The following is a 24,509-nucleotide window of genomic DNA, read 5'->3' as shown; positions in this document are numbered from 1 at the left end:
AATCATGTTGAAATATTTACAAGAGCTACTCATTCGTTATTATCCAAAATACTCAACATCGAGAGGACTGCAATTGTTTGTTAATTACAAAAAATCAAGAATAGACGAATTAATTAAAATGGCAAATAAAGAACTGAAAGAAAGAGGAAGACCATGTGCTATGTCAAAAGAAAAGGAGATGGAGCTGGTAAAGCTTTGCGTTGATAAATATAATCAAGGAAATCCTTTTACCATTTCTTCCTTACAAACTTACATCAATTTAACTTACGAATTAAATATTTCTTACTCCTTTGTTCGGCATTTTCTGTTGTCTCATAGAGACAAATTAAAAAAAAGATTAGCAAAGCCAATTGAAGTGAAAAGGAAAGAAGTGAAGCAGTCATTGGGAAAAGAATATGTGACAGAATTGCAAAAAGTTTTTTATAATGTGGAACCACAATTAGTTTTTTGCATGGATGAAACAGGAATTCAAGAATATGTAGATGCTAAAAAGAAAAAAGTGATATGCCCAAAGGAAGTGGATGACGGGAATGTTACATACAACGTTATTCGAGATGGAAACCTGGTATCATTGATTGGGTGTATTCCTCTTGTTGGTCCTTCAGTTGTTCCCATGCTAATAATTAAAACCGCTACTGTTCAATCTATTATATTTGGAGATTTGCTTGATGGAGTGGATGTAGTTATCAAAAACTCATCCAAAGGTTATTGTACTTCACAAATCTTTTTAGAATGGCTTAATATTTGTTTTATACCTCATATTAATAGGCTGAAGGATGAACCAAACAAAAAAACGGTTCTTATTGCAGATGGGTTCAGAGCACATTCTGGTGCAGAAGCACTTCATGTGATGGAGCAAAACAAGATATGCATTATTTTCATTCCACCTCATTCATCGCATTTATTCTCTCCTTTGGATTTGGTTACATTCTCAAACCTCAAAAATAATCTACGCAAGTTAAGATCTCTGTTCCCATCAAGGCAGCAGGCACATATCCTGACAGGTATTGTCAAAAGTTATCAATCATGCACAATTCCGATCATTAACAGAGCTGCTTTTAGAAGAGCTGGAATCATCTGCAAAAATGAAGATAACAAACAAATTGTTTCAGTTGATTTGTTTAGGATGGCTCAACATATTGAAAGAATGTTAAAAGATGAAGATGTTTCTCAGGAATGCACTGAAAACGAAGATCCAAACAAAGAAATAGTTGAAAAGAAAGAAGAAAATGAAGGAAAAAAGGAAGATGAAAAAGAAGAAAGGAAAGAAGAAGAAAAGAAAAACGAAAAGGAAGATGAAAAAGAAGAAAGGAAAGAAGAAGAAAAGAAACACGAAAAGGAAGATGAAATTAAATATTGGAAGGGATGGATAGATGATCATCCATCATATGTTGTCGAAATGTTGATGAAAAAGAGAGACAAGATAAAAAAGCGTGTGGAAGATTTAGCGAGAATTGATAAAAGAAAATATCTATCAAAAAAAGAAAAAGATAAAGATTCTTCGCCAGAAGATGATGAGAATGAATGTATTTTTAGTATGAAGAGAAAAAAGAAAGGTGATCCCGCTGATAGAAAACCAAAACGATCGATAACCAAACGGTGCAAGAAGTCCGATAGTGATTCTGAGAGTGCTGAAGATATAAAACAATTTCGACGAACTAGATCTGTCAAGACACAGAAAAGAATTGACATGTATTTTTACGAAGATTCATTTGCAGACTCAAGCACATTTCAAGACAGCACAACCACAGAGAATAGCGAAGATTCTTCGATTGAGTATTCAACTTCTTCTTTTGGTTAATAAATATGCCAATTGGCTGTTATTTTCACAAAGATATAAGTATTGAAAGCCAAATTAATGAAATTAATATCGCAATCATTTTTTTCAATTGAAAACATGCTCATTTCATTATTTCGAATTTAATGCAAAAAACATCTGATAAAAAATTTTTAAACTCTTTTTATGATAAGACAATGTTTGAAATATGTTTTTTTTTTGATGCGATCATTCTGACAATCAAATGTTTTTTGAACATGTTTCGTCAACGTTTGTTAATCAATACTCCTTTTCAAAACAGCCCATCCACTATTCTTCAAAGTTTACACCACTTTTTTTTCCCTGAAACATGCTCTTTTTCAATGATCCTATAACACATGTCGGAACTAAAACAATTTGAAAAAATCCAAGAAGTGTTGTTTGATATGTTATGAACAGTCTTTTCTTCCATAAGGTGAATGAGAAAATTGAAATGGTGGAGATAGATGATGGGGCGAACAAAACGAAGTTCAAACAAATGCTGACTTCACAATAACTTCTTGTTGATCAACAATTGTTTGAGTAGTGATAAAGGAGGAGCATTATTTTGTCAGAATTTGTTGAAAATCGAAATTACAAGATCCCATTTCTTGAATTGCATAGCTGCTAATGAATGAATCACTCATTTATATTGAAATTAGCCTTATTCTGTTTGGACGATCCAGAAAATAGATATTCAAGTTGGAAAAGAACAGAGTTATTATTTAATCATTGATATTTTGCGGTCGTAAAATTATCTTCGAATTGTCAATTGAAAATTTCAATAGTCGTGCGAACAGCAAATTCGAAGAAAGATCCTTCTTGAGTTCTTTCATTTAATTTGCTTTGATAGACTTTGTCAAATCAGTTTTCAATTAAGGACTGACGATCCATCCATTGCAAAATGACAAATTCATCAACTTCAAAAGGAAGAGTCGAATTATTCTTTTCAATTTCTTTTTAAAAATATGAAGAATAATCAAAAACTAATTTTATTTTGCTTTTCAAAGAATGGAATTCCGCCACATACGCGTGAACAAAAAGAAAAAAGTATTTGGAGTTTTCAATTGAGGGAAATAATTGAAAAACAACGTATTGAAAATGATTTGAAATCTTGTGAAAACAATTACGTTCAATTTTATATTCCAAGAATAATAATAAAATCAAACGAACACATTGTTGAAATTTATCTTAAAGAAATTTCACACCCCCCAAACAATTAATAAAGATTGGATAGTGGATAAGTCAATGGTTGGCTTTTTTTGTTTGAAGCATTAAAAAAACTCAGAGCAGCAATTTAATTGTTTGCTGTTGTTGTGAAGGATCTTTCAAACAAAATATGCTTGAAGCTGATAATTTTGTTGTAAATCTTGTTCCTCTTTTGGAACATAAAACTATGTGATATAAATATCTGAATGTGTTAAAAAAATTCATGTATTGATTGATGAATGAAAACAAAACATGTTTGGATAAAAATTATTGATAATTGTGATCATCCAAAGTCTGTTATAAAAAACTAGCTGAACTGCTTTTTGAGCTTTCAGATTATTTCTTTTCTTTTTAAATTCCATTTTCCAAATTAGTTACAAAAAACTTATATGTTGAAAATTTCAAATTTTCAAATGCTATTTCAATAACCTTCATCTTATTCATAGTTGAATGAACTAATGTTGCATGCAATTTAGTTTATCATGAGGGTTTGTAACAGTAAAAAAATGAGAAAAAAGTGAATCCTTTTGTTTTCTATTAACTGCATTTCAATTTTGTCTCAATTTTTTCTTTCAATAAATATATTTTGAACACCGAACGTTTTTTAAACAAAAAAGTCTCTTGTGTTTTTGCGTGAAATGCAGATTATAATTTAGTGAACAAAAATAGATGAAAGAATTCATGTTAAGCAATTAAAACAGAAAACATTTTAAACCATGAATTGTGTACAAATTAGTATTGTCAGCTTCATCTTTTGTCGTTGTAAATTTCGTGTTTTCGGCCAACAATTCATGTGTCGGAAGAAATGCATTTTTTGTGTGTGAGTCCCTTGCCGCTTTTGTGAAAGAGTCCTTGTTCGCCCACATGAAAAACATCACTCGAAAAGACAATTCGATTGCTGAGAATGACAGAACAGATCCATTTGGCGGTTGGGATGTTGATTTGTTCATATTTTTTTGACGATTCGTTTGATGATAAAGTCTATGTTGATGGAGCATCTGGTGTTGAGGATGTGTGTTGTGGTTTGGAGAAAGCACCTTGTGAGAATGTGAATTATGGGATGGTGCGTTTGATGAGAACACATAATATAAAAGAAGAAATTGCTGTGTGTTCGAAATCGATAGAAGCTGGATGTTTGGATATGGGAGGAATGAATGTGAAGGCCAAATCAGAGACAATTGCGGAGATAGAATGCCAAACAGAAGTGAATGGATCTGAAGAAGATTGTGCTCTGAAATCAGCATCGGTGACAGAAATTCAGTTCATTGGGATTGTTGTTCCATCGAGCTTTAACAGAGCAATCTCAGCAGTGATCGAATCAAGTGCTGAAGATAAAGAGTTGCAAATGAAGAACTGCATGAGAGTGTGAATGGAGGGAAAGAAAGAACAATTGAATTTCCTTTGATCAAATCAACGGGAAGAATGATTGAACTGGAGTTTGTGCCAATTTCTGATGTGAAATCAAAATTTTTGTTGATTTCATTTTCTCTTTCATCAAGAAGTGTGAATGAAGGATGTAATGAAGTGCTATGTTGAATCAAGTGATGAGTTAACAACTGAAATGATCATAGACTAATTTGAAACAAAACAGAAAAACTCCATGTTTCTTGAAGATTGTCCATAGTTGATCAACAAACAGTGAAGATTAAAAAAAATAGATATTTTGTGCAAACATTATTGATAACTAATTTTCAACTTGGTGAATTAATTAATCAGAAAAATAACTATTTAAACAAGGATGACACAAATAATTTATTATACTTCTTTATGTTTAATTAATGGGCTTATTGATCACAATTCATTGACTTGAAAGTTTTTTCCCTTCTCATCTTCCTTAAAGAAAAAATGATAAAGAAATAATAATAACTGAACAGAAGGTTTGTTGAAAAGATTTTTTTGCTGAAAAATCTGTTTCTGTTTTTTTTCCTTTCGATGTTGTTTTTTCATAGTTATTCTCCTGAAAACGATCACTTCAAATTATTATCTGATTTAACAGAAGTGTATTCCTTTTTTGTTTTCTTTATTCACATAAGAATTCATCCTGTTTTTTTTTCAGTTTTATTTCAACAAAGACTGCAATTTTCAACTGAAGATCTTCTTCAATTTTCATGTGATCACAATGGTTAAAATAATTACAGAAGAGTTATTTTGTTATAATTTTTGATTTTGTTGTTTTTTATGATTTATCCTTATTATTTTCATGTATTTCTTTCAAAAACTTCTTCAGCTTTTTTTCTTCCATAAATGTGGACTTTTATATAATTTTTTAACAATGAGAAAGAGTGTTGAGCAAATTCATTAATGGTTGAATAATTTTTGTGTTAATGATAGAATATTGGTTTGTGCGTGTGTGAATTTTGTTTTGATAATGATATCAATTCATTTCTTAAATAGGAAACTGTTTTTTTAAAAGTCGAATGTACATATGTTTTTTAGTTTGTAAATTAGTGTTTTAAATGTGACGTGAAGCTATTTGCAAATAACAATCAAAATAAAAATTCAGCTGAATAGAAATTACGACAAAATAACAACGATTTAATGGGTTATTGATAAGAAAATTATTTCCGAAAAATGCATAAAATTATTATTGCATAATGTGTTTCAATATTGATTATTTGATATTTTGAACAAATCTTCAACTTTCCCTTTATAGTTAATGTTGTCCGGTATTTTTTGCACAATCTATATTATTATTTGGCGAAATTTCATCTTTAATGATCAGTTTTTTTAAAAACGAGAAGAATAAAAAATAATGGATGCGATCAATGAATATATTAGTTATTTCGTATGCCCCCTCATATTGCTAACAAAAATTGATGAACTCTTATGTTAGCATGTTTGTTTTTGATGTTTATTTGTTTTCATGGCGAAATAATGTTTCAGTGACAAAAGAGTTTTGTTTGAAAAGAGCAAATTTTTAAAATAAAAACACACCCTTGTCTTTTTAAAATTGCTGTTGTTTTGCGATCCTTTGTCCTTATTGTTTGGATTTTTTAGGAATGACAAAAAATTATAATGGACGCGATCTTTTCGTCTTATTCGTCTTTAGCTTATTTCGGAATTAAAAAGCGAAGTGTCTTGGAAACGGAACATTTTAAAGTCTTCATTTTATTTTGTTTTAATATTTGAAATCTATTTTTGAAAATCTATTTTTGAAAATCTATTTTTAATATTTACAAATGCTAATATTCTTTATATTTTTGTTTATTAACAGATTTTGAAGGATCGAATAAGCAAAGCAGAAAAATATTTGCTTTTTTGTCTGTTCATTTGTTGAATTAGATATCAAGAAAGCAGGGAAGAAGGGATAGGTTCGGATGGAGGGAAGAAAAAGAAAAAGAAAATGATGATGATGATGATGATGAAATCGAAGATGAGATAAATCTTTGGTTCATTGCATAACAGTTCAATCCAAATTTCTTTTTCAATTATAAATTTGTTTAATCACAGTAATGCATTGAGTTGAACTGCAAAATATGCAAAATGAGTTGATCATCTTGTTTTATTCTTTATCTTTTTTGTATTTTATATAATTTTTAGTAAATTATTTTGATAATACCAATCAAAATAATTTCAATGAAATATTGAAGGTTTTCAATTTAGTATATATTCTGTTGTTGAATATTCAAAAAATGAATTGTATGTATGTTAACATGAACACAAATTGAACGAATGAATATGACGGATTTCTTTTGAACTTTAAAGAGTTCAAATAATTGTTCAAATATTTGTTACTCACACCATTTGGAGGAAGAAATTTTCTCAGAAGGCTCCATTTATTTTCATCTTTTTGTGCATCTGCGTTTGTGATTGGGTTTACAAAATAAACTTTATGATTAACAGAAAAATGACTGAATCCAGATTTATCCAACCCTGAATATCACTTTAGACAGTCCGAAAATATTCTGGTTTTTTGAAAAGCATGCTGTTTTATTGTTGAATGGAGTACTTCTTTTGTTCATTTAATGACTAGAAGCAAAAAATATTCTTGATTTCATCCCTTTCTTAGCAAGCCGTTCTGTCCTCCAACAATCCAGCACTGTTTTTCCTGTCTTCCTTTGTTTCATTTTCGTTTTGGAAAAATTGCTTCATCTATTTCGACTTCTTTATCTTCTCCTCCAAGCAAGAAATGATTTGATTCAGAAATATTTGTAATGCATTTTATGAATTAATTGAACATTCGACAATCAGCAGAACAGGATTTATTGCAAACGATCGAACAACAAGTCTGAGATATGCCTATCTTAAAGCATGATGCCATTTTTCCTGTATTGCATGATTTGAATCTGAATTTTTCAAGATTAGTATTTTTCCAAACATTTTTTGCTGATTTTTGCATCTAAATCGATTTGTCAAATCATGGAAACGAAAAGCTTCATTTCTCTTTAACATTTGTTACAGTATCTTCCTTTATCCAGTATTTTGTTCTCCATCATCCAATGGATCGTATCAACTTCAGAAGAAAATATTTAAAACAATTGTTTGAAAAACACTGTGCTGTTAGCTTTCAGCAGCATTTCATAAAATAATGATTCAATTTTCAAAACAATATTTGACTTATAAAAGGGAATTGGAAAAATTGTCAGTGCAAAATTTAAAACCTTCAATATTTCATTGAAATTATTTTGATTGGTATTATCAAAATAATTTACTAAAAATTATATAAAATACAAAAAAGATAAAGAATAAAACAAGATGATCAACTCATTTTGCATATTTTGCAGTTCAACTCAATGCATTACTGTGATTAAACAAATTTATAATTGAAAAAGAAATTTGGATTGAACTGTTATGCAATGAACCAAAGATTTATCTCATCTTCGATTTCATCATCATCATCATCATCATTTTCTTTTTCTTTTTCTTCCCTCCATCCGAACCTATCCCTTCTTCCCTGCTTTCTTGATATCTAATTCAACAAATGAACAGACAAAAAAGCAAATATTTTTCTGCTTTGCTTATTCGATCCTTCAAAATCTGTTAATAAACAAAAATATAAAGAATATTAGCATTTGTAAATATTAAAAATAGATTTTCAAAAATAGATTTTCAAAAATAGATTTCAAATATTAAAACAAAATAAAATGAAGACTTTAAAATGTTCCGTTTCCAAGACACTTCGCTTTTTAATTCCGAAATAAGCTAAAGACGAATAAGACGAAAAGATCGCGTCCATTATAATTTTTTGTCATTCCTAAAAAATCCAAACAATAAGGACAAAGGATCGCAAAACAACAGCAATTTTAAAAAGACAAGGGTGTGTTTTTATTTTAAAAATTTGCTCTTTTCAAACAAAACTCTTTTGTCACTGAAACATTATTTCGCCATGAAAACAAATAAACATCAAAAACAAACATGCTAACATAAGAGTTCATCAATTTTTGTTAGCAATATGAGGGGGCATACGAAATAACTAATATATTCATTGATCGCATCCATTATTTTTTATTCTTCTCGTTTTTAAAAAAACTGATCATTAAAGATGAAATTTCGCCAAATAATAATAATTCCAAAATAATTGAAAAAAGTGCTTGACATTTACTGTTTGTATTTCAGCTCAACTCTTCTGTCAATTAGATTATTTCTCTCCGGAAAATATATTAATATCAATAGAAATCATTTTTGTAAATCTGTTGTGCTGTCGGACTTGAGAAAGTTGCAACCATTTTGAATTAATGATGAAGAAAAATGTTGAAATAAAATGTTTAAATTCTATCAATAAACCATGATATGGCTATTTAGATATGATTCAAAGAAAGAGCAAAGGCCTGATGGCTCAGTCGGCAGAGCGTGTGGCTGTTAACCACAAGGTCGGCGGTTCGAGCCCGCCTCGGGCCGTAATTTTTGTCAAAATTATGATTTTTGTAAAAAATATAAATATATTTTAAAAAATATCCTCGATGCCGGGAATCGAACCCGGGTCACAAGAGTGAGAGTCTTATATCCTAACCGACTAGACTACATCGAGCTTGTTGGAAAAGGATTTTTTAACTTATATTGGTTATTGCATCATAATTTCTTAAATTTGAAAGTTTTAATATTCATTCATTTACTCGCTATTATTTATATCTTTTATTGCTTAATTTGATAAATTAACATGGAATAGTTTTTGTTGTTTCCTTTTTTTTTTTTTTTTTTTGTCAAATAATTCATGTTGAGAATTTGTCAAAATGAATAAATGAAATAAAATAAAATAAAAATAAAAATAAAAATAAAAATAAAAATAAAAATAAAAATAAAAATAAAAATAAAAATAAAAATATAAATAAAAATAAAAATAAAAATAAAAATAAAAATAAAAATAAAAATATAAATAAAAATAAAAATAAAAATAAAAATAAAAATAAAAGCGTCTTTCCATTTGAAGAGTTCTTTGTGATTTGTTTTTGTCAAACTTTAATTTTTTATGATTATTGGAATGTGTTGAACATTTCAGCATGAATCATCTACGAAAATAATAAGAAACTTTGTTATAATCCAAATTCCGAAATATATGTATATTTCAAAAATAATCAACCTTATTAAATATATCACTCGTCAATTTTTGATTTTCATGATTGTTATTTGTGCGAAATTCATTTCAATTTATATTTTAATGTCAAATTTTTATTTTTAAAATTTTTCTATTATGTCCTCATTCATTGATAAATATTTTAAATCATTTTGCAACTCATGAAAAATTATTTAAGTGATGAAAAGAGAACGTTTTAATAAAATTTGAAAATTTATCTTCAAGAATTTTTTTGAGTTGTTCAAACTTTCCCTCATCTTTTCATTTGTTTGGTTATATTCGAAGCATTTCACTTTGAAAAGAATTTAAATATTTCCCCGATGAAAACCGCTCTTCTTTGTTCAAACTTGATTTACTCCTTTTCTTTTTGTCTCGACATATTTTGAATATATTAGTGCTATGTCATTTGAGATATCTTCATTTTGCAATGAAAATTTCAGTCAATTTTTAAAAATTTGCATTTGCGACACATGCAAGATTACGGTTCTTTTTGAAAAATAACGTGATGTGATGATTTTTTATTTTTAAATATTCTAAAACTTGAATTCAAAAAAAATTTTTTTGATACATAAATTCAAGTTTTATTGCTCGAAAAGCAAAAGTGTTGTGTTCCATTTTGATAATTTTTGACTAAAGAGTCATTCATTTTCAATTAGTTGTATTTTCAATTTATATTAATGGGATGATTTTTTCTATGTGTCTAAATTTTTTTGAAAAGTTCCTTTTGTTTAATTTACAAATAGAATAAAAATTTCATATTTCTCTCAAATTTCTGTTCACATAGACCAAATTTTTCTGTTATGGAAACAAATTCTTGACAATGTTTGTATTTCCGTTTTTGTGAAGTTTCATAATTGGGAACATAAATTTGATCAAAATATGAAATGTTTATTATATTAGAAAATTAAACAAAAGGAAATTTTCAAAAAAATTTAGACATGTTATAAATAGCACATCAGCGATGGGAATGACAACACTGACAGAAGCAACGGACAGTTTTCCAAACTGTTGTTGATGCTAATTCAATAAATCAAAAAAGTTCTTATTGAATTTGTAGTTTGTATTAAAAACTTAAACTTTTATATTCAACAATATAAATCAATCTGAAATTATTATTGATAATTGAAACATTTTTTTAGAAATAATTTTGTTTTCGATTTAGTTTATTCATAGGAATAAATCAAAAACCAAAACAAATAAATAGGTTCAAATATGTCATTTTCATCATCATCATTATTATTACGAATCATTCGTTGTTTTTCAATAAGCAACAAATATTATTGGATATTATCATATGGGAGTTTATTTTTGATGTCACAACTTTTTTCGAAGTGTTGATCAAAGAAAGGGTTTTTCATATTTGGTTAAAACTTTCTCATTCAAATGTTATGTGCATTCCATTTATTTTGAAAGACCAATATCGAAGCTGAATCCAAGAATATAGTTTCTCTTTTTTGTATCAAAACTTTATTGTATTCTTTTTAATATATTCAAAGAATGTTTTTAATCGAAAATTTGAGATCGAATTATTATGATTTCGAAAGAAATCGCACATATCAATTCAATTATCATGAGTTAAAGTCACATGTATTGAAACAACTCTATTTTTAGGTTTTTTCATTTTCTTTCAGTCCAAAAAAAAAAAAAAAAAAAAAAAAAAAAAAAAAAAAAAAAAACCATACAGTTATGTATAATTAGATTTTTTTTTGTTTATTTGAGGAAAAAAATAACCTTCAAAATAACTATTTTTTGTTATGTTCACCTATTGGGATTTTTCCAACTTTGTATACAAAGAATAATTTGAGTTAACAAAAATCAATAATTTTTAGACTTGTCAATGCAAATATTATGGGATTATTCATTTTTGTAAAGAAATCATATCAAAATCAAAAAAATGAGCGTCACACATGATTCTGGGAATATTGCACTTGTCGAATCAACCATTGAAAGAGTTCGCCTCTTTTTGACTTCACATCCCAATTTTGTTGAGTTACACGAGGAAGAACATATATCCAAACTTATATCTTATAACACACTTGGGGGAAAATACTTTCGTGCTTCAACCATCATTAATGCAGCACAATCTATTTGTGAAGCGAACGACCAAAAATTTGACTCTGAACAGGCAGCAATTCTTGGCGTTTGCACGGAAATGGTTTGATAACAAATTTAGCGTGATCAAAATTTCTTAAAAATTGCTTTTAAAGATGCATGCAAGCTTTTTAATTGAAGATGATGTCATAGATCAATCACCGACTCGTAGAGGCAAACCGACTTGGTACAAACTCCCAGACGTGTGTAATAATGTAATTATTTTTTATTGCTTCGCGATATTTGTTCTTAAACTGTAGATTGGACTTTCTGGGATAAACGACGCTTTTATGTTGGAAAACACAGTCTATATTGTTCTTAGACATTTCTTTAAAGAGCATATTTTGTTGGATCGGATAATTTCTGTTTTCCAAAATGTTTGTTCAAATTTATTTTTGATTTATTTTTTTATAATTTAAACAGACCATTTGGAGAACGTCAATTGGAGAATATATTGATACAAAGTTGTGCTATCATCCAAACCATCCGTCAATAACTGCTTTACCGACAGAAGATGATAAGCGGGAAGTTCAGCAAATCGATTTATTAAAAAAATATCTTACATTAGAAAATTATAGAAACATTTGCCGGATGAAAACTGGAGTCTATACATTCTTTCACCCATTTATTTTGGGATGCATTTATGGAGGGATAAATCTAAGCGAAGAAGCCTTAAAATCCGTGGAAGATGTCTGTCTACACATTGGAATTTTGTTTCAAGCTAAGGTATTTGATATTATTAAAATAAGAGATGAATTTTGCATTTTATTTGAAATATATTTGTGAGGACGATTATCTTGATTGCTATGGAGATCCTGCAATTACAGGAAAAATCGGTACAGATATTGAAGATGGGAAGTGCTCTTGGTTTTCATCAAAAATCTTATCAATCCCATGTTCCGAAGAAGAAAAAGCAAATATTCTGAAAACCATGATTGTATGAATAAGTTTTCTAAAATTTCTTGTATGTAAATAGTTTATTTTACGATTTTGATAGACTCATTATGGAAGAAACGAACCTGATTCCGTCAAGGTAATAAAAGAGCTTTATGCAAAATTTAAAGTATGCTTTTCAAAATATCATTTCTTTTCAATTTTTTCTCTCTTTTGTTGTATAATATTTCTAATTTTATCATATAAACCAAGTTATCTGAACTTTTTGAGGAATATTCTAAAAAAGAATTGGAGGCTGTAAACAAGGAAATAGATGAATTGTGCTCTTCCGTAAAGACGATTCCAGGAATGGTGCTTCGAAACCTGGCTTTAATGTCTGTTAATAGAATTAAATAGATAGATTCAAATGGAGTTATCCCTCTTTTTTGATGTTGAATATTTTCAATATTTCCTTTCGAGCATCACAAAAAACTTTTTTCACACAAAACAATTGCACTTCGAATGTTATAGTGAGAAATAATGATATTCTTCATAAAAACTGAACAAACAAACAGAGAGAATATAATTTCTTAAAAACCATTTCAAAAAATTGAAATTACACGAAGATAAACAACTATGATCTTTCAAAACACAACAAAACAAGTACACTGCAAATAAGTGTGGTTCAGTGCAACAAAAAATCGTGACATTCAAACAAATAAAGTGCATATGATATGAAAATTAGAATTCTTTAATTTCCAGAATGAATAGCGTTAAACAATGCATTCTGCGTTCAAAATAAAATAAATATGAAATTTACAACAAAAAGCAGATTCAGAAAAAATCGATAAAATACACTTACATATCACATGGAAATAACAATTAATTAATGCATAAACAAATAAATGTAAATAATTCAATACTAGATATTTAGTTTTGAACAATAAAAATAATACAAAAGAATCCGAAATAAAAATGAATTCAATAACAGGGAAAAAAATACAAATTCAAGTAAATAAATAAAAAAAGAACAATGCTTATCAAAGCGATTATGTCCAAAAAATTAAAAAAGAAGGTAAAAACCAAACATAAAATTGAAAGAAAAAACGAAAAGAAAAATTAAATTGTAAAATACATATGCATTTAAAAAGCACAGCCCTCGAGCACGCGAAGAATTGAAATCAATTGAAACAAAAAAATGCTTTTTGTTCGCTTCAATCACACGAAGCCATTTCAACAAGCTTCATTCTTTTTCCTTCTTCGATTGTTATAAATGATTTTTCGGGACTTTCATTTTTATCACAATTTTTGCTACTGTTCTTTGGTTTTCTTTTATCACTGGGAGCTGCATCTTCGTTCACTTTAACACCTTCAACAGTTTCGATATCTACAGATATTCTCTCTACTGGTTTCCCATTAAAATCGTTTTCTGTTTCAGAAGACATTTCCAATTCAGAACTCATCTTATTTACCGATTTATTACAGTTAACAATAAAATCTGGATTTGAATTAATGAAGTTGACAGGGATATTTTCAGATGATATGGATATATTTTCTTGATGCTCATTGAATTGGTTTTCTTCGTTTATTTGAGTGGAATTTGTCCGACGATTCCAACAACGCTTCGAAAAAATCCACATTAAAAGATGAATAATAAAAGTAACAACAATGCCTCCAGGATATGCGATATATGCAGTTGTTGTTCCAAATCGCAGAAACGGGTAAATCCATCTATTTATAACATAATAATAAAAAATTTGTCTTTTTTTAATGGAAAAGATAACTCATACTCTTTCGTTGACGCATAGTTAATCCAAGATGTGAAAAGGTAAAGCCAATCAAAGACGAAAATAAAATAATAATGGAGGAAATTTAACTTTATATCAGTTAGAAAATAGAAATCTATCGCTATAAATATGAAACTTACTAAATGTGGGTTCGCTCCAAACCACATAATGAATCCAACCGGTATTCCCTCGAGATGTTTCAAAAGAAATATCCAGAAAGCAAATATCGCAATAAAGCTTCCGTTTAGACCAATATTCGCCAATATATTAATAAGGATCGTCTTTTTCGATGCAAATCTTTCAACTAAATAATGTGTATCTTCTTTAATAAAGTACTTGTTCTGTCCCGTTCCATATGATAATAAAAGCTTCAATAAGTTTGTTTATGTCATTCAAAAAAAATCTCAATAATAAGTTTTTTATTAAAATTGTATGCTACAAAATATAAAAATGTAATGAGATGTATCTGCTTTGTCAAATATTTAAATTCCAATACTTTGCCTAAATGTACCACATTTTCATAAAAGTTTAAATGTCATTAAATAAGCAAACCAAATATGCAAGTGTACATAAATATTCCCATGTAAATAGAAACGTAAAGTCTATATATAAAACCCCCTTTTCGAATTTTTCTATTTTTAGTTGGAAACAAAGTGTCATCCGCAACATTTTCATTTGTTATTAAAAGAGACGTAAGAATGCTTTTCATCAAAGTATTGTGATGGGATGATAAAGAACCTTCAAAAAATGTGGATTGAGATGGTATGCTTTAATTTGAATGGAAATAGCTAATACAAATCATCAATGCTTTTTTGGAGCAAACACCTTTCATAGTGAGAACAAAAAATAATTGAATTCGACTTGGTCTTTTTTGGTATTTAAAGTCTTTTTATTCGAATAAACTGGTGTTGTATGGAATAAACATTAATTTTTCGTATTGATATTTTTATTCTGCTAAATTTCTTTAATTCTTTTTGTGCCTATTCTCATCTTTTCCATTATTAATTGTACAACATAAAAATTTATTCGATTTTATTTTTATCAAATTTATTGTTGCAGCATTTAACAAACAATGGAAGGCCAGCTCATTCTCGGAAAATGTATGAACAAACTAAATAACCATTTTATGAAATGAAATTGGGGAGAACTTTACCAGAGTTCGAAAACTCTTTTTTGCCTTCACAAAACGCCCACTTTTGATTTTTATGGACGAGCATTTGCTTTTTGGAAACTCCATTTTTATTATGATTATTTTATTTCGCTATATGTTTGTTTTTGTTTCTGGTTTCTTTTGCACGGGGAGGAAAGACATTCGGGGAAGTGATCTTGGAGGCGGGGCTTCTGGAAACGTAATCGTTGTGAAGGATGTGGAGACGGGAAGGCTGTATGCGGACAAGGTGATGAATGCAACCAGGTGGGACTCGATTTGGAAGAAGGAGATTCAGGCGCTGCAGAGTATCAAGAATGAGCATGTGGTGGAGCTTGTCGATGCGCAGAAAGACGGAGACAGCGTGCATCTGATCATGGAGCTGTGCAATAGCGGATCGTTGAGGAAATTTATGGAAGAGGGGGAGTACGGAGGGAAGCGGATCCCCGAGGAGGTGTGTCTGCGATGTGTTGTTGCGCTTGATGGAAATAACTGAGAGATTTGCCTTTGTTTGTCTGGCTGCACAATTGCTGCTGGGGAATGCACTAGATCATATGGGATGTGCTTGCGGACATGGCGCAAGCGCTGGAGGCAGTGCACGGGAAAAGCATTGTGCACCGCGATGTGAAGCCTGACAACATCCTGTTGTATGGCGAGCACCGCGCCAAGCTTGGTCTGCCCATCTGCTTTCCACATCACTCATGTTTTTTTGTTAATATAACATCACTTTTATGTTGGTCTGCCTGCATTCTGGATTACGCTTTGCTCATGAATTCCGGTTGGTCTATGTGCTGTTGATTGCACAAGGCGACTTTGGACTGGCACGAACGCTGACGACATCCGTTCAGGCGACGCGGATAGGAGGAACAGAGTATCTGTTTTTATTTGTGCTGCCAAGCCTTTATTTCTCTCTTTATGTTTCTCTCTTTATATTTCTCTTTCTTTGTCTCTTACCGCATGGCAAACAGAGGATATTTGGCGCCTGAAGTGGATCCAAAGAAATTGTGTGCAAATCAGTTTAATGAACTCTGTTTTTTTTCCTTGTGAAGATTATTTTCCATTCATTTACTGTCTTTTTGCGATTGCGCTTGCATTTGCGTCTGCTGTGCCACTGCCTTCCGCCTGAAAGCTCGGAGAGGGATATCAGGTGTCAAGCACTTGCTTTCGCAGTGACGTTTATGTGTATTTTTGTGTGTTTTGTGTGTTATTGGTTGATCCAGGTACACAGCAGCGTCTGACATTTACGCGCTGATGGTGACTATGTATGAGATGGCAGTGAACCCGTTCGACAAGAACGAGCAGCCGAATCTGCAGCCAGAGTATGTGCGGACACAATTGGGGCATTTGTCAGATGCGTTGAGAGATTTCATCGTGGCAGGGCTGAGCGAGGTGTGATGGGTGCTGTTTTGTTCTGTTCTGTTTTGTGTTAACCTTTTCTTTGATTACAATTCCTGTTCTGTCTTCTTTTCACGCAAAACTGTGTGCTTGGGGTATTCCATTGGCTGCGAATATGCCACTTGCAAACGCTGATGATGACTGTGGGGAGAGCAGAATCCGCGTTGGAGACCGACTGCAGCACAGCTGCTGGTTCTGCCAGAGATCAACAGGCGGGTGAAGGAGGAGATGAGAGAGGCGAACCAGCAGCTGGAAAAGCAGCTGGCAGAGGCGAAAGATGCAGAAAAAAAGGTGGAGATAGAAAAGGCACAACTGGAGAGCGTTGTGAAGCTGAGAGAGAAGGTGGGGGAGTTTGCAGAGAAGGTTGTTCTCAAGCACATGGAAGAAGTCCTGGTCAAGCTGGGTCTGCTTATTATTGTCTCGTCTGCGCCTATTGCATCAATGACGCCTTCTGCTAATTCGATGTCGGCTTCGGCCCTCACAGCATCGACCTCTCACTCTTCACATTCACCTATGCTTTCCATGTCATCTTCCGCATCATCTTCCGCTTCATCTTCCACATCATCTTCCCATTATGCGCCTGGCTTTGGTGCTTCATCAAACTCATTTGCATCAGCTGCACCGAGCCATTCAACAAGTTTTGTTGCATCGCATCACTCTCCTCATTCTTTGTCTGCATCGCAGCGCTCTTTTCGTGAAACAGGCACAACCGCAAACTCTTCCACATTCGATTATTTGGCGACGCCGCATGGGATGCACAGCCTGTCGACTTCTGTTGCTGCTCTGCCGCCTTCCGCTTATCGCCAGGCGTATCAGACCCAAACTCCGTCTTTGTCCACTTTCTCATACTCCGGCCAGCAATACATGCAGTCGTCAGACAGGCAGCCAGCACGTTCCACCACTTTCTCCTTTTCAACGCCACCTCCCTCGCATCAGTCTGGCCCCGCTTCGTTTCAGCAGAGCAGTTGGCATCCGCTGGCATCGAGCCAGCCACAGAACATGTTCTCGTCTCAGCCCTCCTCAACATTCTCGTCCATGCGAGCAACACCATCTGCGGCAACAGCATCAGCATCATCTTCCTCGAGTGCGTCCTCACACCTTTCTTCACAGATTCATCTATCTGCCTCGGCATCAGCATCGAATCCTGATCCAAGAGCAGTCGCGTTGGAAAGGGCAGAAGGAGCAGCGCCCACTTACGAGTATTATGTGGGCGTGCTGAAGCTTTTTGCGCAGGAGGTGGAGAAGCAGGGCAGCGCGACAGAGAAGCTGAAGCTGGCTCCAGAGGAGTTTGTGGAGGCGGTGGGAGATGCAGCAGGGGACACGAAAGACAGGAAAGTGCTGGGGCTGTACTGCAAAGTGCTGCGGCATGTGCTGTACGGGAATGCGGGGCTGAAGCAGCGAGTGTTTTCGCGAAGGCTGGCGAAGACGCTTGTTTGGCTGATTGCACCTCCAGATGCATCGGCCTCAGTGGAAGAGGTAGAGGCAGCTGCGGAGGCAGAGGAAGACGTGGTGGCAGCGCTGTGCCGCCTGACGTGGCAGATAGGGGCAGAGCAGTGTGAAGTCCTGGTGGAGCTGGGGTGTGTGGCGGGGCTGGTGCAGGTGCTGGAGCGAGAGCCGGGGAATGGCAAGTGCAGGCGGATGGCAGCAGCAGCGCTGGGGAATGTGCTGTGTGTGGGTGCGTGTGCAGTGGCCGAGGAGTGTCCGCACCCGTATGGAGCAGCAGCAGAAGAGTGCCGAGCAGCAGAGGTGCTGCAGAAGTGCTTTGAATATGAGGAAGACAACCAGGTGAAGAGAGATGCTGCGCGGTGTCTGCTGCTGCTGAGCCGCGGGCGTGCGCTGATGAAGATACCAGACAATATGATGGAGTTCTGCTGGGGTGTTGTGACCAATACGAAAAGAGAAGAGGATGAGCGGGCGAACATGCTGTCTGCTCTGTGCCTGTTGTCGCTCTGCCCAGGTTCTGCTTTGTCCTTCACTTGTATTTTTGATTCTGTTCTCCTTTTTCTTTTCTTTTTCTTTTTTTGTGTTCTGGGATGGGGGTGTGGCAGACAACCACGGGGCGCTGCTGGAAGGGCTGAGCAAGGAGAAATGCAGCCAGCTGCTGAGGGACAGAAGCCGGTGGGTGCGCGTGAACATGGCGGGGCTGGTGCTGCGGATAATGCAGCGCGGTGGGATTGTGACAGGCAGCTTGGTGAGCAACGTGGTCGATGCAAAAGTGGTGGAGGCGCTGGCGCAGTTAGACGATAATCTGGTTGCGCCAAGGGCCAAAGACATCGCCAACTGGCTCAAGAATAGTTGAGGTGCTGCGTCTGCAGGTTCTGTCCAGAAGCACCGCAGAATGGGCTTTCCTTTTTGTTTTATTCCTGCCCATGTTAAGCGAGTGGATGCTTTCTCTTTCCACTCAAAATTCTTCAAAAACAATTTTTTTCCCCAATATTTCTCTTCCCTTCGTTTTGAGCGGAAGAAACCAAAGTGTTTCGTATTTTTTGTTTATTTTTTTAAATTTATGTTTTGTTATTTTTGTGCTTTTTTTCTGCTTTTGGCAGAAACAGAAATGAAAAATGAAAAACAAAAACAAAAAAACAGAAAACGAATCATAAAAAACAGCATTTATTTTCAACATGCACTTTCTGCTAAGACGCACAAAACCATAGGCACAGCCTCAAATGACACAAAAACACACAAACATCTGGAACAAGAGAAAGAGAAAGAAAAAGAAAAAGAAAAATAAAAAAAAAAAATAAGAAGCAATCACAAAACACGAAAAACACCCTTCCCCCAAACACAGCAAAAAGAAATAAACAAAGCAAAACCCATGTGAGGATGACCCTGTACATCCCTGTCAGCGGGGCACGCCCCTCCAGAAATGTAACATAAACTCCTCTTTTCCTTCTTTCTTTGCGCATCCGCTACTGCGGCTTATCACAAATTTTCGAATGCCGTTTATTACGCGCATTTCCCTTCCTCCTCCAGCCTCCTCCCTCACATACCCTTCACAGCACTTTTCTCGCTGCTTCCTACCCTCATTTTTGTTTCTCAGCAAAAGCTTCCTCCCCTCTCCGCGATCATCATTTTTGGCCCTTTAACCATCTCAACAACTGCTCCCTCCTTATTTTATACACGCTGCTCCCCTCTGCTCTGCGCACTCAGCAAAGCAGCAACTTCATTTCACTTTTTGTTGCTCTCGATCATTTCCCATTCCTTCCGCCTCTCTCCCATACCCAAACACACCCAAGCACACCCAAGCACACACACCCCCAGCCCACCAAAACAATTGCACATGCAACGAAAAAAGACAGTGTTAGGCTCGGCTGGGCATGCCTGCAGCCTCATAAATACACAGAGCCTCCAAAAACAAAATCCTAAAAATTCCAATACATACAAATGCAAAGCAGCACAACACAGCGCAGAAAAAATTAAAAACAAAAATATAATAAAAATAAAAGAAAGCAACAAAACCAAAGACAGGCTCTCCTGCAGTTGTGAACTCACAAATCATAAAAACATCGAGCAGCTTGCTCATAGAAAAGTTTGAACAGACAAAAAAAGATAAAATACACACACACACACACATAAATTCAAAATCAAAATATGAACAACAACAATAAGAACAATGATAATTATAACGATGATGATGCATAATAACGCTGGCACAAAAGCCCATGCGCTGCAAAAAGCACATCAAGCCAAAGCATCAGCCAGCCGCGGCACCTGCGAATTGCTCTCCCAAGCCCACCAGCCACCCCTTCACGCTCTCTTCGCATTCCCAGCCAGCTATGCCGAAGAGGCGCTGGCCACTTCCAGCGGGCACTGCGTAGCCATCTCCACCATCTTCATCCGAATCGCCTCGCTCAGCCGCACAGACTCCCCAACCAGCACTGCCTGCCATCTCTCCATGCGCTTGCGCTCCTCCTCTGCTGCCTGCGCTTTCTCTGTGCTGCTCCAGCTGCGCCTTCCAGCTCTGGTGCCTTTGCCGCGCTCGCATGCACCGCCCTCAGCACCACCAACACCCCCAACATTCCCATCATCATCATTATCATCTGCTGCAGCATCAGCACCCTCAGTGCTCTCGACACACACAGCTGCTGCACCGCACGATGTGTCCGTGCCTGCACCCTCAGAACAGCCATCCGCAGCTGATGCAAGAGATGCCAGCGGAGCGTGCGGGGCAGGCACGATGCGGCTGCACGGGATATCGGGGCGTTCTTCCTTGAGCTTGTGGCTGTGCTTGTGTGCGTCCTTGCGCCTGTCCCGCAGCCTGCTCAGCGCACACATGGCGCAGTGCGTGAGGAGCGAGAGCACAACATAGATCGGATACGCATAGTTCGCGGTCACAGTGCCCAGCGCCAAGAACGGGTAGATCCACCTGTACAGCAGAATGCATCCGCATGCGCACAAAAAAAAAAAAAGAAGGAATAGAAAACAGAAAAGCGACAAAGCAGAAAGCTAAACATCGTCAAGGAGTCAAAAAGAGGCACACGTGTGAGTGTAGGCTGCATACAGCCACGACATGAAGATGTAGAACAGATAGTACGCCACAGACATGTACGCGTGCGCCAGGCCAAACCGGATGCCTGTGAAGAAGTACACGTCCACCACAATCAGCACAAAGCTCAGCCCGTGCGGGTTCACCCCGAACCACAGGTCGTGCCACACGCGGAACTCCTCGTGCTCCCGCGCAAGCACCAGCCAGAACGTCAGGATCGCCAGGAAGCTGCCGTTCACCCCGATCACCGCCAGCACAAACGTTGCCTTTGCCCGCCCCGACGCGGCTGTCTTCGCCGAATGCACCCTCCCTCCGCTCAGGAACCACTCAGCCTCTCCTTTGCCAAAAGACGCTGCAAACTGCACCCCCGGCAGCAGCACCCCGCAAACAGTGGAAAAAGTCAACAGCAACAATCACAAGAAAGCGAGTCCATGAAAGGGATGAATGAACACACACCAGGAAATAGGCGTATGTGATTAAATACACCTGCTTCGTCAGATACTTCAGCTGCATCGCATCGCCTGCGCCCCCACAAAAAGGAGAAAGAGAGAGGGGAGAAAGAGAGGAGAAAGCAGCTCAACAGAAAAACAACACAAAGGAGGAGAAGGGCAGACAGACAATGCACGAAACAATAAACATCGTCATGTACGCCACCACGCACAGCCGGTACACAAACACCGCTCTCCGCTTCCGCTGCCCAGCCCCGCACACCATCTTGCTGTCTGTGATGTTCTCGGCAGAAATCCCTGCTGCACTGGCAAAGTTCCCCATATGTTGTTTGTGTTATGCCCTCGATCACAAACATTCGCAATCCCAACAGCTCAGCCACTCCTGCTTTTCCTGCTTTTCCTGCATCGCACAATGCATCCCCTTTGTACATCTGCTGACAAGCATTTGCGGGGCACGTGCCTTGGAAGGCTGCATGCAAGTTGAAGTGTCCAGAAACGGAGAATAATGAATTGGAAAAAAAAAAAAGAAATATTTTTGTTCTTGACGAAGTTGAACACAATGGAGGAGCGATGTGCAAAGCTGCATTGCGGAGCATTTTTTATTTGTTTCTGCGAGCAGCACGTCTGCCGGAGAAGCCATCAAAGTATTGAGCCACGACGATGCTCAATGAAGAGAGCATTGCAAAATCGATGGCTATTTTTTTCTGGGTGTACGATGAAGAGCCGTGAGGAACTCTGCTTCAGATAAACTCAGAAAATTGTCTTTTTAATTAAAAAAAAAAAAATTCTTTTTTTTGAAAGATGCTTTTGTTCTTTGAAACAGAGGGGTTTCAGCAATGGAACATGTTTGTGCTTTGAAAAAAAAAGGTGGAAAAAAAGGAGCAGAAAGCACAGGACAGCCTGCTGTCTTCAGTTGGCAGCCTTTTTGCAGAGAGGTTTTCGTTTTCTTTGCAAAGCCTTTTTGCTCCCCCATTTCTGCAACTCCTCTTGCACGCCCAACTCTCATTTTTCCTTTGAAAAAAAAAAATAAACAAATAAATAAAACAAAAGGAATACAAACGCAAACACAAATACAGAAACAAAATGAAAGCAATTGCACCCAAAGAAAAACTTAGAAAAGCAAAGCAAAAATCACAAAAAATTCTGTTTTCGCTTCAAAAGTGTGACAGAAAGAACAATATCCTTCACAAGAGAAAGTCCTGCTTCTTTTCCATCATGCAATCCCATCAATCACGCCATTTCTTCACCAGAGACTGCGGCGCCAGCTGTTTCTGATGTTTTGGTGTTTTGCAGAGGTTGCCGCCTTGTCCAGCCCGAAAACGCACATGAATCAGCGAGGCCAATCAACACCAATGGCTTTTCTGAAAACGTGAACAGCTTCCCCAAACATTGCCAATTGGTGCTTTCAATTCAGCAGAAATATTCAATTTAAAAATGACAATTGAAACTGTCTTTTCCATCGCGCTTGATGGAAGAAACATGCAGGACGCACGCACACCAAACATTGTAGCGAAGAAGATGCGTCTTTAAAGGCATTCCTTGATACTCAACGAGAAGCGCCCGCTCTCTTTCGTTTTTGTTCCCATTGCCGGGCTCATCCACATGCTGTTTCGGTTATATTCGGCATCGACGCGCGCAAATGCGTGTTGCTGCGCGAGATTGCATACGGAGCGAAAGTGCAGACCGTTGAGGAGGAATGAGGCGTTTGAGCACGATCGACACCCAAAAGCAAAGGCTTGATGATATTGTTTTTGCTTGTTTTGGTGAAAGCGAGTGCGTGCGGGTACGCAGAATACGAGTGCCGGAAGGTGGAGACGGATAGCGTGATTGTGGGGGAGTTTGTGAAGCGGGCGGGGGAAGGGCCGTTCCCGCCCGACGCAGAGTCATTGCACTTTGAGGTGGTGGCGGAGACGCGGGACCGGCTGCACATCAAGATTGTGGACAACGCAGAGCCGGCGTACGAGGTGGTGGATGTGGTGGAGGAGGCGGCGGCGGGGTCGGGGAGCGGGGTGGCGTTTGCCGAGTCGGGGTTCCGTGTGTCTGTGACAGAGGACTGCGGGATTGTGGTGGCGCGGCGGAGCAGCGGGGAGACGATCTTCGACACGCGGCCGGGGTCGGTGAGGCACGGGCTTGCGTACGGGAAGGGGTTTGTGCAGCTGAGCACGGCGGTCGGGGCGAAGCCGGTGATATACGGGCTGGGGCAGCGGAGGACGCGGTTTGCGCTGCCGTACCCGTTCAACTACACGCTGACGAACCAGGACCGGGGCACGCCTGGGGACGGGACGAACCACTACGGGACGCATCCGCTGCACGTGGAGCGGCGGGCCGGGGGCAGGATGCATGGGGTGCTGATGCTGACGGCGAGCCCGCTGCAGGTGGAGATTGCGGACGGGGAGCTGACGTGGCGGATGATGGGCGGGCTGATCGACCTGTACATCTTCCTGGGCGGGGAGGAGGGGCGGATGGAGGCGGTGGTGGAGGAGTACACGGAGCTGGTGGGGAGGCCGTGCCTGATCCCGGCGTGGACGCTGGGGCTGCACCAGTGCTACTGGGGTACGAGAACATGAGTGTGGTGGAGGGGTGGTGGAGCGGTACCGGAGGAGAAGATCCCGCTGGACGCGATGTGGGTGGACATCGACTACATGGACCACTACCGGCTGTTCACGACAGACCCGGTGCGGTTCCCGAAAGCAGAGTTTGGGGCGATGCTGCGGCGGATGCGGCGGAGGTACGGGGTGAGGTCGGTGGTGATTGTGGACCCAGGGG

At 36.8% G+C, this 24,509-nt stretch overlaps 6 protein-coding genes across 6 annotated transcripts; 5 read left to right on the top strand and 1 right to left on the bottom strand.

The window, feature by feature from the left end:
- Nucleotides 1–118: 118 nt before the first annotated feature.
- On the top strand, nucleotides 119–1,801 carry MONOS_16097 (putative DDE superfamily endonuclease; the record flags this gene model as incomplete). Its single annotated transcript, XM_067869009.1, has 1 exon — nucleotides 119–1,801. The coding sequence occupies one exon, from the start codon at nucleotides 119–121 to the stop codon at nucleotides 1,799–1,801; it is 1,683 nt and encodes a 560-aa protein (XP_067719228.1).
- A 2,107-nt stretch (nucleotides 1,802–3,908) lies between these two features.
- Nucleotides 3,909–4,373, top strand: MONOS_16096 (uncharacterized protein; the record flags this gene model as incomplete). Its single annotated transcript, XM_067869008.1, has 1 exon — nucleotides 3,909–4,373. The coding sequence occupies one exon, from the start codon at nucleotides 3,909–3,911 to the stop codon at nucleotides 4,371–4,373; it is 465 nt and encodes a 154-aa protein (XP_067719227.1).
- A 6,998-nt stretch (nucleotides 4,374–11,371) lies between these two features.
- On the top strand, nucleotides 11,372–13,047 carry MONOS_15544 (putative farnesyl pyrophosphate synthase 2). Its single transcript, XM_067868429.1, has 7 exons — nucleotides 11,372–11,670; nucleotides 11,723–11,809; nucleotides 11,867–11,983; nucleotides 12,030–12,332; nucleotides 12,394–12,543; nucleotides 12,604–12,669; nucleotides 12,753–13,047. Exons 1-7 carry the CDS (start codon nucleotides 11,410–11,412, stop codon nucleotides 12,894–12,896), a joined length of 1,128 nt encoding a protein of 375 aa, XP_067719226.1. The 5' UTR covers nucleotides 11,372–11,409; the 3' UTR covers nucleotides 12,897–13,047.
- Nucleotides 13,048–16,664: 3,617 nt separating this feature from the next.
- MONOS_15545 (uncharacterized protein) lies at nucleotides 16,665–19,107 on the top strand (the record flags this gene model as incomplete). The annotated part of the gene is made up of 3 exons (XM_067868430.1): nucleotides 16,665–16,802; nucleotides 16,965–18,765; nucleotides 18,857–19,107. The coding sequence occupies 3 exons, from the start codon at nucleotides 16,665–16,667 to the stop codon at nucleotides 19,105–19,107; spliced, it is 2,190 nt and encodes a 729-aa protein (XP_067719225.1).
- A 1,475-nt stretch (nucleotides 19,108–20,582) lies between these two features.
- MONOS_15546 (uncharacterized protein) lies at nucleotides 20,583–22,174 on the bottom strand (the record flags this gene model as incomplete). Its single annotated transcript, XM_067868431.1, has 4 exons — nucleotides 20,583–21,174; nucleotides 21,289–21,653; nucleotides 21,913–22,048; nucleotides 22,098–22,174. The coding sequence occupies 4 exons, from the start codon at nucleotides 22,172–22,174 to the stop codon at nucleotides 20,583–20,585; spliced, it is 1,170 nt and encodes a 389-aa protein (XP_067719224.1).
- Nucleotides 22,175–23,482: 1,308 nt separating this feature from the next.
- Nucleotides 23,483–24,310, top strand: MONOS_18321 (putative Lysosomal alpha-glucosidase; the record flags this gene model as incomplete). Its single annotated transcript, XM_067871331.1, has 1 exon — nucleotides 23,483–24,310. One exon carries the CDS (start codon nucleotides 23,483–23,485, stop codon nucleotides 24,308–24,310), a length of 828 nt encoding a protein of 275 aa, XP_067719223.1.
- Between the last annotated feature and the right edge of the window lie 199 nt (nucleotides 24,311–24,509).

Source organism: Monocercomonoides exilis (assembly GCF_001643675.1).
Source record: "Monocercomonoides exilis strain PA203 chromosome Unknown scaffold64-419423, whole genome shotgun sequence".
NCBI classification, from domain to species: domain Eukaryota; phylum Preaxostyla; order Oxymonadida; family Polymastigidae; genus Monocercomonoides; species Monocercomonoides exilis.
This window is presented reverse-complemented; position numbering and strand designations above follow the sequence as displayed.